Genomic DNA, 15,260 nt, shown 5'->3' on the forward strand with positions numbered 1-15,260 from the left:
CACACCCATCCAGTGTTTTTACATCGTCTGGAAGGTGCTCATCTCGTCCGGGAATGAGGTTGCCTGTCCTCCAGGAAGCACATAGCCATCAACAGTGAAGATAGTATCAATTTCCTTTATCCACAAAGCTGTGTGTGTGTGTGTGTGTGTGTGTGTGTGTGTGTGTGTGTGTGTGTGTAGAGAGAATATATGTGTGCCCATGTGTGTGCACACCTATCCTGGGGCTTGAACTGAGGGCCTCTCCTTCTTCCTTAGCTTTTCCTTTTCTTTGGTTTTTGTTGGTTGTGGGGCTTGAACTCAGGGCCTGGGTGCTGACCCAGAGCTCTTTTGCTCAAAGCTAGCACTCTACTACTTTAAGCCACAGCACTCCTTCTGGTTCTCTGGTGGTTAATTGGAGATGAGAGTCTCAGACTTTCCTGCCCAGCCTGGATTCGAACTACCATCTTTGGACCTCAGCCTCCTGAGTAGCTAGGATTGCAGGCATGAGCCATTATATCACAGGAGGTTTCAGAGCTGAGAAAACTGAGGATCAGGGGGATTAAGTTGTGACTAGTGTGCAGTTAAGAAATCTGTGGCTAGAGACTACTCTAAGTCACCACACTGTTCTGGATGCTATGATCCAGTTCATTACATAGTTGACTACTGGCTGGGAACGTGGCTTAGTGGTAGAGTGCTTGCCTAGCATGCATGAAGCCCTGGATTTGATTCCTCAGCAGCACATAAACAGAAAAACGCCAGAAGTGGCACTGTGGCTCAAGTGGTAGAGTGCTAGCCTTGAGCAAAAGAAACTCAGGGACAGTGCCGAGGCCCTGAGTTCAAGACCCAGACTGGCAAAACCACAACAAACAAACCAGAAAAAGGTTGAATGTTGTATCTCCGCCACTCAGAACCTAGGACCCAGCTCACCTGGCCTCCTCACCACACAGGGCCAGCTGATAAAGCCCCCCCCCCAATTCAGCAATCTCTATCAGGCTCTAGCAGGCCCAGGGGTCCCTTGATCTGGTTGCCTCCCTGCCCCCCCAGGGTGGGGCTTTCCTAGCAGTCAGCTGCCTCTTGGTCTACCCAAGATAAGAAGAGCTGCAGGCAGAGTGGGTGGTAAACTTCTAGAAGTGTAGTAGACACGGGGTGGTGGTGTGGGGTGGTGGGGACTTTGTAGGCCCAAGCACAGAGGCCTCTGAAGCCCAGAGAAGGTGTCATTGTACCGTCTGTGCTTGTTGGTCTTTGCTGTGTACTCTGTGCCCCAAGTTCATGTTGTGATTCCTGATTTCAACCTGGTCTTAAAAATTTTTTTTTCTTTAAGGCTGGTCCTAGGGCTTGAACTCAGGGCCTGGGCTCTGTCTCCGAGCTTTTCTTGCTCAATGCAAATGCTTTAGTACTTTCGCCACAGCTCCACTTCTGGCTTCTTGGGTGGTTAACTGGTGATAAGAGATCTTACAGAGTTTCCCCTCTAGGCTGGCTTTGAACTGTGATCTTCTGATCTTAGCTTCCTGAATGAGGCTAAGTGAATCATCAGAGCCTGGTCCAACCTAGTCCTCTTACAGGAAAGAAACAATCCCTAAGAAGCTCCAGTGGACAGGCAGACAGAGAGACAGGCAGGCAGACAGGCTGATGGCAGGATAGATGGACTGGACATTCTCAGTCCCCACATCTAACCACGAGTGGATTGGCAGAGCCTGGTTTCTGCCTCCTAAGCCTGAACACCCACTGCACACATGTCTACTGGGGGCACACAGGTCTTCAGGATTCCTCCCCCCCCCCCAATTCCCCTATGTTTCCAGGGCAAGGCAGGGCAGGGCCACCAGGCCAAGCCAAGACTTGTTTACTTGTCTAAAGTTCAGAAGCTGTGTGCCATGGAGCCTGAGTTGCTGGCCATGGCTAGCTGTGTCCCCAGCTGAAAGATAAACTATGATGAGGGGGAGCCAGCCACCCCTGGAGTGGGTGGGTGAGAACAGCACTCCTCTAGAACTCTCTGGTTAAATCCCCTGTCAGCTCTATTGCTGGGTCCTACCAGACTCCTTTGGGCTTCTCCTAGGGGCTTTCCATGCCTCAATCTCTTTCTTCACCCTCTCCCCATTCTGCTACACCTATCCATTTTTTTGTGGGTGGGGAGAGGATGCTGGTACTTGGGCTTGAACTCAGGCCTTATACCTCTGCTTAGCTTTTTCCACTCAAGGCTGGCATTCTACCCTCTAAGCCATACTTCTACTTGTGGGTGTTTGTTTTTCACTGGTTCATTGGAAATAAGGCTCCTGGGGAATTTTCTGCAGTCCACAGATTTCTACCTACTGAGTAAGCTAGGACTACAGGTATGAGGTACTGGTACCCAATTCCATCTCCTTCCTTCCTTCCTTCCTTCCTTCTTCTTCTCTTCTTTCTTTCTTCTTCTTTCTTTCTTTCTTTCTTTCTTTCTTTCTTTCTTTCTTTCTTTCTTTCTGTGTATGGATCCTGGGACTTGAACTCAGAGCCCAGGTGCTGTCCCTGAGCTTCTTTGCTCAAGCTAGTGCTCTACCACTTGAGCCACAGCTTCACTTCTGGCTCTTTTGGTGAGGCAAGAGTCTCAAGGAATTTTCCGGCCCAGGATAGCTTTGAACCGTGATTCTCAGACCTCAGCTTCCTGAGTAAGGATGATAGGTATGAGCCACCAGTGCCTGGCTTCCATTGTTTGTTTTAGAACCCGACATGTTTGTACTTAACCATGCCTCAGTTTCGCTATCAGTAAAAAAGGGCAGGGAGCAGTGGACGGGCTCAGGTGTGGCCACCATGTCAGAGGGTGGGTGGGGTGGAAAGGACCCCATGGTGGGGGGAGCCCCTATTTCTAGGGATTGCCATACTCCACATCCCCTTCACCTATCCCCCCAACTGTTTCCCACACTTGGTTCTCCTTTGCACCGCTCTTTGCCCATCCTCAGGAAATGGAACCGTGAGTCACCCTGGGGCTTCTAGTGTGGGTGTGGTGGCAGGATTTGTCACTGGAATCTGTTAGAATGCTGGCTTTTCAGTACTGGAACCCGAAGCACAGACAAAGCCCTCTTGGCTGTGTTGGCCTCAAGGGAATTTGCCATCATTTCTTATCTGTCCCCAGCGGGGCTCTGGATCCTGTTCACCTTCTCTCTCTCTCTCTCTCTCTCTCTCTCTCTCTCTCTCTCTCTCTCTCTCTCTCTCTCTCTCTGCCTGTCTTTTCCTCTCTTTCTCATCTTGCTATCTAAGCACTGTCCGTGGCTTCCTTTGGTCAAGGCTAGCACTCTACTTTTGAGCCACAGCACAACTTCCGGCTTTTTTCTATATGTGTGGTGCTGAGGAATTGAACACAGGGCTTCATATATACAAGGCAAGCACTCTACCACTAGGATGTATTCCCAGCCCCCATGTTAGTGTTTTATAGCATCACAGGAAGGTTAACACACACACACATACACACACACACACACAGTGATCAGAATTTTCAAAACACACATATCAATGGACGTGGTCTCCAGAGGTACATGTGCACACACAAGAACCAACACAACACAACCACCACAAGTGTGCACACATTTCCCAATGTATCAGCATAGAAAAATGTTGGAAACAGTCATGCCAGGTATTTAATTCATGTCACATTCTCCGACGGGGAAATGACAGCCCTGTCTCATTATCCTCCTTTATAAATTAGAAATCACAAATCTTGGAGTTGGAGGCGTGGCTCAGTTAGTAGAGGGCCAGCCAAGGATCAGGTATCAAGTCCCAGTCTCAGATCTTAAAAAAAAGAAAAAGAAAAAGAAATCATCTCATATGTTTATGATGAGAATTTACCTAGTTAATGATTGTAAATCATTTGACACATAAAACTCAAATTCTTAGGGTCATGATGCAATAGTAAATTTGTAGCTAGCCCCCCCACCAAAATATATATATATATTTTTTTTTTTCATTGAAATTAAGGCTGATTCCTTTGCCTGTCTTTGCTACCCTCTGGTGGCCATAGTTGAGAATGCACCTATTGCAAGGCTTGACTTCTTTGCCTTTAATCTTTTTTTTTTTTTTTTTTTTTTTTGGCCAGTACTGGGCCTTGGACTCAGGGCCTGAGCACTGTCCCTGGCTTCCTTTTTGCTCAAGGCTAGCATTCTGCCACTTGAGCCACTGCGCCACCTCTGGCCATTTTCTATATATGTGGTGCTGGGCAATCAACCCAGGGTTTCATGTATACAAAGCAAACACTCTTGCCACTAGGCCATATTCCCAGCCCTCTGCCTTTAATCTTGTTTGTTCATTCTTTCTCCTCTCCTATCTGTCTCACCCTCCCCTCTCCTCTCCCTCTCTCCAGCCCTTCGGTATTGGGGCTTGAGCTTAGGGGCCTAGACATTGTCCCTTAGCTTTTTCCACTCAAGGCTAGCATTCTACCACTTGAGCCACAGTTCCACTTCTGGCTTAATAACTTCTGGGTAATAAATGAAGTGACCCCCCCACCATGTTTGTGAGACAAAAACCCTAAGCATACGTGTAAAATATTTAGCACGGGTCTTGAGCAAAAAGAAGCTAGGGACAGTGATCAGGCCCTGAGTTCAAGCCCCAGGACTGGCAACAAAAAACAAAACAAAACAAAAATGGACGCACTTCCTTACGTATGAAACTGTAACCCCTCTGTACATTACTTTGACAATAAAGAAAAAAAAGAATTAAAAAGAAGTTTAAAAAAAAACAATAAATAAATGAAAAGGAAGTCAAAGAGAGGAGCCAATCAGAAGTTTTAAAATCATGGCTCAAACCTGTTATTCTACCAGCTCAGGTCACTGAAATCTGAGGATTGCGGTTTGAAGCCAGCCTGGAGGGGAAAGTCCATAAGACAATTTTTAGTGAGTGCCGGGGGTGGGCTTGGACTTAGGGTGCTATGCTCATGAGTAAAGCTCTACTACTTTCTGTCTTGTTAGTGGTTAGAGATAAGAGTCTCATGGACTTTCCTGCACAGGCTGGCTTTGAACCACAATCCTCAGATTTCAAGCCTGTCCCTAGTGCCCAAGGCTTTCCATGGAACTCTTATTTCCTATTAACCACCAAAAAGAAAAAAAAGGACAGAAGTTGAGCTGTGACTCAAGTAGTAGAACCTGTTAACCTTGTGGGGGAAAAAAGAAACTGAAACAAAGTATCCATGTGGGGCTGGGGATATGGCCTAGTGGCAAGAGTGCTTGCCCCTTATACATGAGGCCCGGGGTTCAATTCCCCAGCACCACATATATAGAAAATGGCCAGAAGTGGCGCTGTGACTCAAGTGGCAGAGTGCTAGCCTTGAGCAAAAAGAAGCCAGGGACAGAGCTCAGGCCCTGAGTCCAAGCCCCAGGACTGGCCAAAACAACAACAACAACAACAAAAACCCACAAAGTATCCATGCCCCAGTTCAAGCCCCAGAGCTTCCACAAAAGAGAGAGAGAGAAGAGAGAGAGAGAGAGAGAGAGAGATAGGAAAGAAAGAAAGAAAGAAAGAAAGAAAGAGAAAGAAAGAAAGAAAGAAAGAAAGAAAGAAAGAAAGAAAGAAGAAAAGATTGGCAGACTGGCAGAAGTGGAGCTGTGGCTCAAGGAATGAAGCCTGTTAGGACTGTATTAAAAAAAAAAAAAGTAACAAAACATCCCAGCAATCCAATTGTGGCTCTACTTGTACACCTTCTTTGAATTAAACATAACAACAAAAGCAAAACAAAAATCACCAGCTCTAACAGTGATGAGGTACAGATTTCAAGCCCTAGCAAAAGAATAAAAACAAAACAGTGGTTGACCTGGTGCTCAAGTTGTAGAGTCTGCTAATTTCAAATTGAAAAACAAGGCAAAAAAAACCCAAAAAACCAGAGAGTAAGTGGCTATGTTCTAACATCAGGCCACAGGAACTGACCTAAAGAAGGAGAAGAAGAGAAAAAAAAGAACAATAAAATAGATTAAAAGGAAGATGATAAAAGAGAGAGACATTTAAAGATTTTTAAATTATGGCTCAAACCTGTAATCCTACCTACTCAAGTTGCTGAAATCTGAGGATTGCGGTTCGAAGCCAGCCTGGGCAGGAAACTCCATGAGACATTTTTTAGTGAGTGCCTGGGGTGGGCTTGAAATTAGGGTGTTTGGTGCATGAGTAAAGCTCTACTACTTTCTGTCTTGTTGGTGGTTAGAGATAAGAGTCTCATGGACTTTCCTGCACAGGCTGGCTTTGAACCACAATCCTCAGATTTCAAGCCTGTCCCTAGTGCCTGAGGCTTTCCATGGAACTCTTATCTCCTTTTAACCACCAAAAAAAAAAAAAAAAAAAAAAAAACCAGACAGAAGTTGAGCTATGACTCAAGTAGTAGAGCCTGTTAATCTTGTGGGGGGAAGGAAGAAACTGAAACAAAGTAGCCATGCCCTGAGTTCAAGCCCCAGAGCTTCCACAAAAGAGAGAGAGAAAGGAAGAAAGACACAAAGACGAAAGAAAGAAAAAGAAAGAAAGAAAGAGAGAAAGAAAGAAAGAAAGAGAAATAGAGAAAGGAAGAAAGAAAGAAAGAAAAAGAAAGAAAGCAAGAAAGGAACGAAGGAAGGAAGGAAGAGAGAAAGGAAAAAAGGGGAACAAGGTCAAATCACCAAAGCCCCAGAAGCAATAGTAGAGGGCATCTATGGAAAACATGTGTCTTTTCTATCCAACTAATTGGATTCCTTTCTATTAATCTTGTGGGAATTATTATGTTTTTTTTCTAAAATGTTTGGCTAGGTGGCTTGGCCCTTGGTAGTTACATTTTGGTTACATCTCTTTAAAGGTGCACATTCATGAAGACATCCTGTTTGAATCTCCTTGAGTTTTTGTGGCCTACTGTTATTTGAGGCATAGCATCCTTTACAGATGGAGCTGAGCTCAGCCAATCTGAGCAGAGGGGCAGGCCCTGCTGTATTAGGCCCACTGTGTTAGGGTCACTTGCCAGATCTGGAGCTGATGGTGCATCCTTCTGTAGATTTGGAACTGATGGTGCATCCTTCTGTAGAAGTGGAGTCCCTTTTGAGTGCTTTATTCCTAGGCTACACTCCAAACACGCTGAGCTACTTCTAACAAAGGCTAACACTTTTTATGGTTATTCTATCTGAAAACATTTGAGTGAAAATGATGAAACTCTCGGCTGGGAATGTAGCTTAGTGGTAGAGTGCTTGCCTAGCATGCATAAAGCCCTGGGTTTGATTCCTCAGTACCACACACACAGAATAGGCTAGAAGTAGCGTTATGGCTCAAGTGGCAGAGCACTAGCCTTGAGCAAAAGCAGCTCAGGGACAGTGCCCAGGCCCTGAGTTCAAGACCCAGGACTGGCAAACAACAACAAAAAGATAAAACACTTAACCTGAAATAAGAACAAGACTTTTTTTTTCAAGTGAAAAGGCCTCTTAATGTGATCCTAACTTCATATCTACAATTTTCTTTGCACTAATTAGAAGAGGATTGTATGACAAGATTCCTAATGCTCTTACCATAGTAAATGTACAACCGTTCCTATTCTTATATATTATGTTAATGAAAACATTTAAAATATGGTAGTAACTTTCGTATCTCAAGCTAAGAAAGGTCATCTTACCTCTCCCTGTTGGATTGCTGATTCTTCTTTAGGAAGAACTAGAACACAAAACAGGCATGCTCTGTTGTGTCCAAAGTCTCAAAATGACCCCTCCCACTGTATCCATACCAATTTGCTGAAATTAATTATTGCAATTTATGGAATCTAAATTATGTGGAAGCCTGCATTAGAAAAGGCTATTTCCAGGTGCTAGTGGCCTAGACATCTGTAATCCTAGCTACTGAGGAGGCTGTTCTAAGGATCATGGTTTGAAGCCAGTCTCAGTAAGGTCTGTGAGACTCTTGTCGCCAATAAACTACCAAAAAGCCAGCAATGTAGCTGTAGCTCAATTGATAGAGCACCAGCCTTGAGCAAAAGCAGCACAAGGACAGCACCCAGTCCCTGAGCAGCACAAAATAAAGTAGTTTGTCATTTTAACTTTTTGAAATATTTGGGAAAACTTCACTAGTGCAGTTTGTATTGGGAATTAATGTATATTATTAATGAAGAAATGATTAAAGACAAGGTATTGGATAGAAGATTCAAATACATGAACTGAATAATGAAATAATACTAAAATACAATTTTAACTTTCTGTTATAATTCAGAGAAACTTTTTAGAGTAGTATTTTGAGACATTAACTAATCCAATTGAAGGGACAACATTGAATGGGAAATACTGACATACCATTTCCGCAGCAAATTAAGTTTCCTATAGTGAAATTATGGCAATGAAACCAATGTGCTACAAAAAAGTCTCTGCTACTTGAGCTTTAACAACTCAACAGAGACAGTGACATTCAGTACCAGGAAAATATGTATATGATCACATCACCATAGTAACAATATGTCACAGAACTTTCAGATTGGATCACAATTCATGCTGTTGGGCCTAACAGTTGCTATATACACAGTATAGTTTAGCAACTAAAAGAATCTCTTTTATGGCAGGGAATGTGGCTTAGCAGTAGAATGCTTGCATGAAGTCCTGAATTCGATTCTTCAGCACCATATAAACAGAACAAGCCGGAAGTGGTGCTGTGGCTCAAGTGGTAGAGTGCTAGCCTTGAGCAAGAAGAAGCCAGGGACAGTGCCCAAGCGCTGAGTTCAAGCCCCAGGATGGGCAAAAATAAAAATATATATATAAGAAGAGTGAGAGGAAGGGTGAGTAGAGGAGGGATGGGTCAGAATATTGAAAGGGGTGGCATTGAAAATATTGGTATTGTATTCATAAACTTCTTGATCAAATGGAAACTCCTTTGCCCCACTACTTAATGATACTCCTCCTCCTAATAATAATCATAATGATTATAAAATGAAGTTTTCATTGGTACATATTCTAGAAGTGTTTAGAATTTTCCCTCTCCCAAAAATGTAATTTGGTTATTATATGCTATATGAAATATACTCCTGACTTCTCAGATTCTCATTGTAAATCTGGACTTGAGCCAGTAAAGATGAGGGTATAGTTCTGAAAGGAAATGTGAGGGGATCCTAGAACCTGTTCTTCTCCAACAGATTAAAGGAAACATGAAGGGACAATCTGGATCATTGGCAGCTGCCTGAAGCTATAGGGGCTTCTGGGGCTATTTTATTTCTGTCATGGTCATGCAGACTAAAGTTTTGTCCAGGAAAACAGCTTAAGGCTGGTGCTTAAAGGAGGATCCGGTTGAGCTGACCAAATGCTATTGTTTCAGTCTTATTCTACAAAGCAAATTCTTGATTTCAGAGTCTTTTTGATTGCTCAATATAGAAATCAGACCAGGTTTCTAGTTTGTGGAATCCACAATATTAAAATCCCAGTGAGGCTGGGGATATGGCCTAGTGGCAAGAGTGAGTCAAAAGAATCTATTCAATTACTTGAGGGTATAAAGGACAGGAAATGAAGTGATGGGTTTTTCTGGACTTAAGAGGGCAAAGTCTTTCCTGGAGCTAAAATGTCTCATCCCAATAAAAGGGTGAGACTCTCTAGTATGTCACGAAGACATGAGTTGGTCCTGGGGCTTGAACTCTGTATCTATGTGTCTGATAATTCAGATTTGAATCAAAACCTGTACTGTCCTATGGCCAGCTGCCGTGTGTCAGCGGCTGATGGTGAGCATTCTACGAGGGCCTGTCACCGTAGGGATGTGGGGATGCCTTCCAAGCCAACTGTCAGTCTGCTTTGAGCTTCCTAGCAGAGGCAGACTTGAGGTGCTCTCAGAGGGATACTACACTACTGCAAGATGGGAAACCTGAACTGTTGCTGCAGAAGTACGTCCATGTTGACTTTCTCAATGCTGCCCTTTGAATGGTCTAGTTCCAATTTACTTACCACATAGTCTTAGTGTGTTTTCATCCTCCCCAATACCAATTTCTCTAATGATTTTTTTTCTTTGGCCAGTCCTGGGGCTTGAACTCAGGGCTTGAGTACTGACCCTGGCTTTTTGCTCAAGACTAGCACTCTACCACTTGAGTCACAGTGCCATTTCCAGCTTTTTCTGTGTATGTGGTACTGAGGAATTGAACCCAGGACTTCATGCATGCTAGGCAAGCACTCTACCGTTAAGCCACATTCCCAGTCCTCTCTAATGATTTTTAAGTATATTTCTTACATTTATAATATCGCTCAATTTTTATGTTGATTCCTCTTTGATGCCAGCTGTCCTAAAATGATGTACATTTAGAAAAATGAACATTTTCTAATATCGATATTGCAGATTTTCTTTTGGAGAATAAACACAAAGGTGCACAACCATACTGCTTTCATCAACTCAAGAGAAGGTTGACAATAAATGTAGAAATAGATAATCCACGAGCGGAGAATCACTGGCCAAACTCTTCTGAATGCCAATGTCAAAACCCAAATCTAGCAAGGTTTAGTGAATCAAGTCTGTCACATTAACCACATGGGAAGTAGATTTGGGAGATTGTGTTTCAAGACCGGCTCACACCCTAGAGTCTGTCTGGAAACTGCTTCAATCCAGAGAGACATGCTGTGTTCTCAGTAACAGAAGCAAGGACAAACAGGAGGATCTAGGACAGCTCATGTACAAGAGAGGCACTCTCTCAAAAATAATCAAGCCTGGTAGATAACCTGATTCACAAACCTGGGCCTCTGAGTTTCAAATCCCTAAGCCTCAGCAGTTACTTTTCACAATTCTTTTTAATTTTAATTTATTTATTATTATTTTTTTGCCAGTCCTGGGGCTTGAACTCAGGGCCTGAGCACTGTCCCTGGCTTCTTTTTGCTCAAGGCTAGCACTCTGCTACTTGAGCCACAGCACCACTTCTGGCCATTTTCTGTGTATGTGGTGCTGGGGAATCAGACCCAGGGCTTCATGTGTACGAGGCAAGCGCTCTTGCCACTAGGCCATATTCCCAGCCCTTTATTTTAATTTTTTATTTTTGTCAGTCACAGGCTTGAACTCTGAACCTGGGTACTGTCCCTGAGCTCTTCAGCTCAAGTCTAGTGATCTACCTCTTGAACCACAGCACCACTTCTGGTTTTCTTGAGGTTCCTTGGAGATAGTCTCTCAGACTTTCCTGTCCTGGCTGGCTTGGAACCCTGATCCTCAGATCTCACGCTCCTGAGTTGCTGGGATTACAGGTTTGATCCAACAGGGCCCAGCGCAACATCTACTCTTTTTTTTTTTTTTAAAGAATCCTTCTGTATTTTATTGCACTCAAATAATATTAAACCAGACGTTTACATTATTTTTTAAAATTCCATTGATATTGCCCAACATGGCATTTATGAGTAAAGACAATGTTCATTAATTCAGAGAACTGTAATTAAAATGTATTTGAAGTAAACCACAGTAAAAGGAATCCTCATTTTCCAGAGTTCTAGAGATGGTTAAATATACAGAGTCCAGAAAAAATTATTGAAGTCGTCATTCATTAGTTCCATGTCACACCTACGTCCCTAAAAAAATATGGCTTTATACAAAGTAGAGCTTTATAATTCACAATATTGAGGGCTTTTAAAAAATAATTTAAATAACCACTCCCTGCCTCTCACATCACAGCTTTTGAAAATTATTGCTTTTCTTGATGACTTATTTCAGGTTTCATTACACATGAAGTCAACACACAGAATTCAGTACATTGCAACGATGGTCAATAATGGTAGAAACATATACTCTCTATGATATTACCCTAAAAGCAGGAAAACAGTCACCTTATCTAAAAATAATGTTAACACCATAACCACACCCCCAACCAATCCATGAAACTGCTTCTTCTGCTTTTCATTTCAGAGCGTGTGGCTCTTTCAAAAACGAAGTGGCAGCTGCTCTCTGTTCAAACAAAGGAATAAGCTTATCACAGCAACTATTTCCAGGCCTCAAGTAAAGGGTGATTAGAAACTGAATAAACTTTTCAGTGCAAATAGGAAACAGGGTCATCCGTAAGCAGCAATGGTCCTGTGGGTGCCGCTCACACACCTTGAACTCCCCAAGGACAGTCATCACCCACTGTACCAACAACGGCAGGGAGCAATCTCTAGTGCTCTTAGCCAAATCTCTAGTGCTATTAGTGCTGTTAAGATACTCGTTAAGTTGTGCGCCACTTCTTTCCATACCCTTTTTTTTAGGTTTAAATACTGAATACTACTGCTGCTGAGGACCATGGCATTACTGAGGAGATATTCATTCGGCAGACCATTTTCTTCCGAAGTCTTAACCTGCAGTTGCAGCTTTCCCTCCTCATGTTGAAAAATTAGTTAATGACTGCTTAAAGCAGCCATCAAAATAGGACATCATTTCTCATAAGCCAGCTAAAGCTACAGAAATCTCCAGATTTGTGTAGGACCCTGACTCCTTGATGGTAATGTAGAACAATTTGATGCAAGTACCAGTGCAGATACAGGCAACTGCAGCTAACCATGGACTCTAGGACGTGTTGGAAGAGTGCTAAGGCAAGGCACTCTCAAGGGCTCTTACACCATTTGCAGCACACTATGTACACAAGTCAATCCAGCACAGTGAATGGTAATTGTTAATAATGCAGTAAAACCCTGCCAAGACAACTGCTGCTACATCATTCATGTATTTATGCTTGTCTGAAAAATTCACATAAATAAGACTAAAGCTGTTTCAAACAAACTAAAAAAGAAAAGAGTCCAATGGATCCACTAATGCTACTTTAAAAAGACATGCAGGAATGTAACGTGACATGTAATTTTGTTTAAAAAAAAAAAAAACAAAAACAAAAACGAAGAAGAAAACCCAGAAAGAATACACTAAAATGCCAGTGGGCTACAATTCATTCAAAGCATCTTTAGTGTTCATTCCAAAGATCTTGATCTGCTCTGTAATTACTTCACAAGATCTAGCTCAGCCATCTTTTGGAGTGTTTGGTTTGGCTGGTCCTCGTGTAGTAGCAGGGGCAGTCTTTTTGAAGCTTTAAGTATCTGGTGCTACTTCCTGCTGGTCTTCTTCCAAAGATGGGGCACTTACTTCTTCTGGAACTATGTTTGAATCTTCTACAGCATTATCTGACATTTCTATCTTTTCACTTTCTGAAGGCTCATGTGCTGATTCATCTTGGTATGGTACATCATCTGTGGTGGGGGAAAGTCTGTCATCCTCTACGACTGGTTCACTGAGATCTGGGATTTCCTGGTTATGCATCCTCTCTTCCATATCCTGATGATGGTCCTGTAAAACTGTCTCCTCTACAGAGAACTTATCCTGAATTTCTTCATACAATGTCCCAGGTTCCAGGGTCTGCCCTCTCTCAGTGACATCAGCTGCTGGAAGGACATCCTCATCCTCGGGCCGCGGTTCTCCTGCTAGTCCATCTGCGTCTAGCTGCAGGTCTTCATGTTCTGTGTGTACCGTTTCATGGAGAAGAGACCGAATCTGTTCTTTTATTTCATCTTCAATATTCTGGGGTTCTGAGCCCCGGGGAGCCTGGACCTCGGGCTCATCGTGTGGCTCAGCCTCCTCCGGTGGGAATGTTGGCTCAGAAGCAGATCTTTCTTTAAGTCCTAATAGAACCTTGGCATCATCCACATCAAAGCCTCCATCACCATCAGCATCCTAGTTTTCCTAGGACTTCCTCATAATCAACAAGATCAAACCACACGACAGCCACAGATGCCCACACTCCTAGCAATGCAATGACCATAAACCACGTGAAAAAGGAGCTTCCGGAAAGTCCTCCTTTCCTCCCGTTCTTGTGTCCTCCATGCTTCGCCTCACTCTGAGCGTCGGAGCTGCTACTGCCACCGCTGCTGCCTGTGCTGCTGCTGCTGCTGCTGCCGCCCGAGCCGCCCGAGCCGCCGCTGCTGCCGCCACGGCCTCTGGCGTTCTTGGGAGGGGCCAGCGCTCACTCCGCGCGCGCGCGGGCGGGCGGGCGGGCTGGAGAGGACCCGGGGCGAGGGTGGGGAGGGAGGGAGCCGCAGGTGCCCCGGCACGGATGACACACACACACACACACACGGTGGACTTTCCCCGCGTGACGCCTGCGCGCGCCCAGCCCACGCGTGCACCCCGCCGGTGACTCTCCCCGCCAGCGGGAACGCACGGTTCGCAGGTCCCTCCGCCACGCCCCTGCCCTGCCTCGCCCCGCCCACGGGAGCCTGAGTGACAGCGGGGCCAGCCAATCCCCAGCGCCGCTACCAGGGGGCGTGTCCCCGTCGCGCTTCTCTCCCGCCCCCCCAGCTCCGCAGTCTCCAGGCCTTTCTGGCCTGTGGCCACCGCTGAGGAGCAACATCGACTCTTAATGGCGCCGCTGAACACATTTTCATTGTGTAGATTATATATTTCAGTTTTTAGACAATTTCTATTCCCAGTATGGTAATCTATGTATCTGATAAATTCAATTTTGAATCAAAACCTGTGCTATCCTATGGCCATGTGTCAGAGGCTGATGGTGAGCATTCTAAGAGAGCCTGTCACCCTGGGGATGTGGGGATGCCTTCCAACCTAACTGTCACTCCACATTGAGCGTCCTAGCAGAGGCAGTTGAGGTGCTCTCAGAGTGATACCTACACTGCTGCAAGATGGGAAACTTGAACGGTTGCTGCAAAAGTATGTACATGCTGACTTTCTCAATGCTGCCCTTTGAATGGTCTAGTTCCAATTTACTTACCACATTGTCCTAGTGTGTTTTCATCCTCCCCAATACCAATTTCTCTAATGATTTTTTTTCTTTGGCCAGTCCTGGGGCATGAACTCAGGACCTGAGCACTGTCCCTGGCTTCTTTTTGCTCAAGGCTAGCACTCTGCCACTTGAGCCACAGCACCACTTCTGGCTGTTTTCTATTTGCGTGGTGCTGAGGAATCGAACCCAGGGCTCCATGTATATGAGGCGAGCACTCTACCACTAGGCCATATTCCCAGCCCCAAGACAGATATTTTAAAGTATAAGATATACTACCAAAGGCACACTGTACACATGGACATGTTCTCAAATATCACACTATACTCCAGCACATGCACAAATATTAGGGGAAAAAAACCTATGTTTTAATGGGAATAAATCATTACTTGTTAACCACCAAACCTCTAGCCAAGCAAGATGTCCACCCCTGAATCTACTCTAATACATTTGACAGGTTGTTGTTGCTGTCGTGAGGAATCACCACCTGTGAGATCGAGATCGTTGTCGAGTAATCCAGACTATTATGGCAGAAGAATTCGTCTCTGGCCACCCAAAAGTGGAGACCCTGAGCTAGAGCCAAATGAAGGTACTGGGGAAAATCAGCCATGTGTCCATTCAGTAATGACTAGGATAGAGTGTA

The 15,260-nt window shown here is 44.3% G+C and overlaps 1 protein-coding gene and 1 long non-coding RNA gene across 2 annotated transcripts; both read right to left on the reverse strand.

Annotated features, from left to right (window-relative positions):
• Positions 1-369: 369 nt before the first annotated feature.
• LOC125342104 lies at positions 370-12,155 on the reverse strand. Its single transcript, XR_007209142.1, has 3 exons — positions 11,952-12,155; positions 1,203-1,205; positions 370-380 (listed from the first exon to the last, which is right to left on the reverse strand). It is a non-coding gene; the product is annotated as an uncharacterized LOC125342104 (long non-coding RNA).
• A 544-nt stretch (positions 12,156-12,699) lies between these two features.
• On the reverse strand, positions 12,700-14,230 carry LOC125341787 (aspartyl/asparaginyl beta-hydroxylase-like). Its single transcript, XM_048333877.1, is given in 3 exon segments — positions 12,700-13,555; positions 13,557-13,842; positions 14,137-14,230. Coding segments are annotated over 3 exon segments (1,020 nt in total). The 3' UTR covers positions 12,700-12,915.
• Between the last annotated feature and the right edge of the window lie 1,030 nt (positions 14,231-15,260).

The sequence above is a fragment of the Perognathus longimembris genome, chromosome 25, assembly GCF_023159225.1.
Source record: "Perognathus longimembris pacificus isolate PPM17 chromosome 25, ASM2315922v1, whole genome shotgun sequence".
NCBI classification, from domain to species: Eukaryota; Metazoa; Chordata; class Mammalia; order Rodentia; family Heteromyidae; genus Perognathus; species Perognathus longimembris.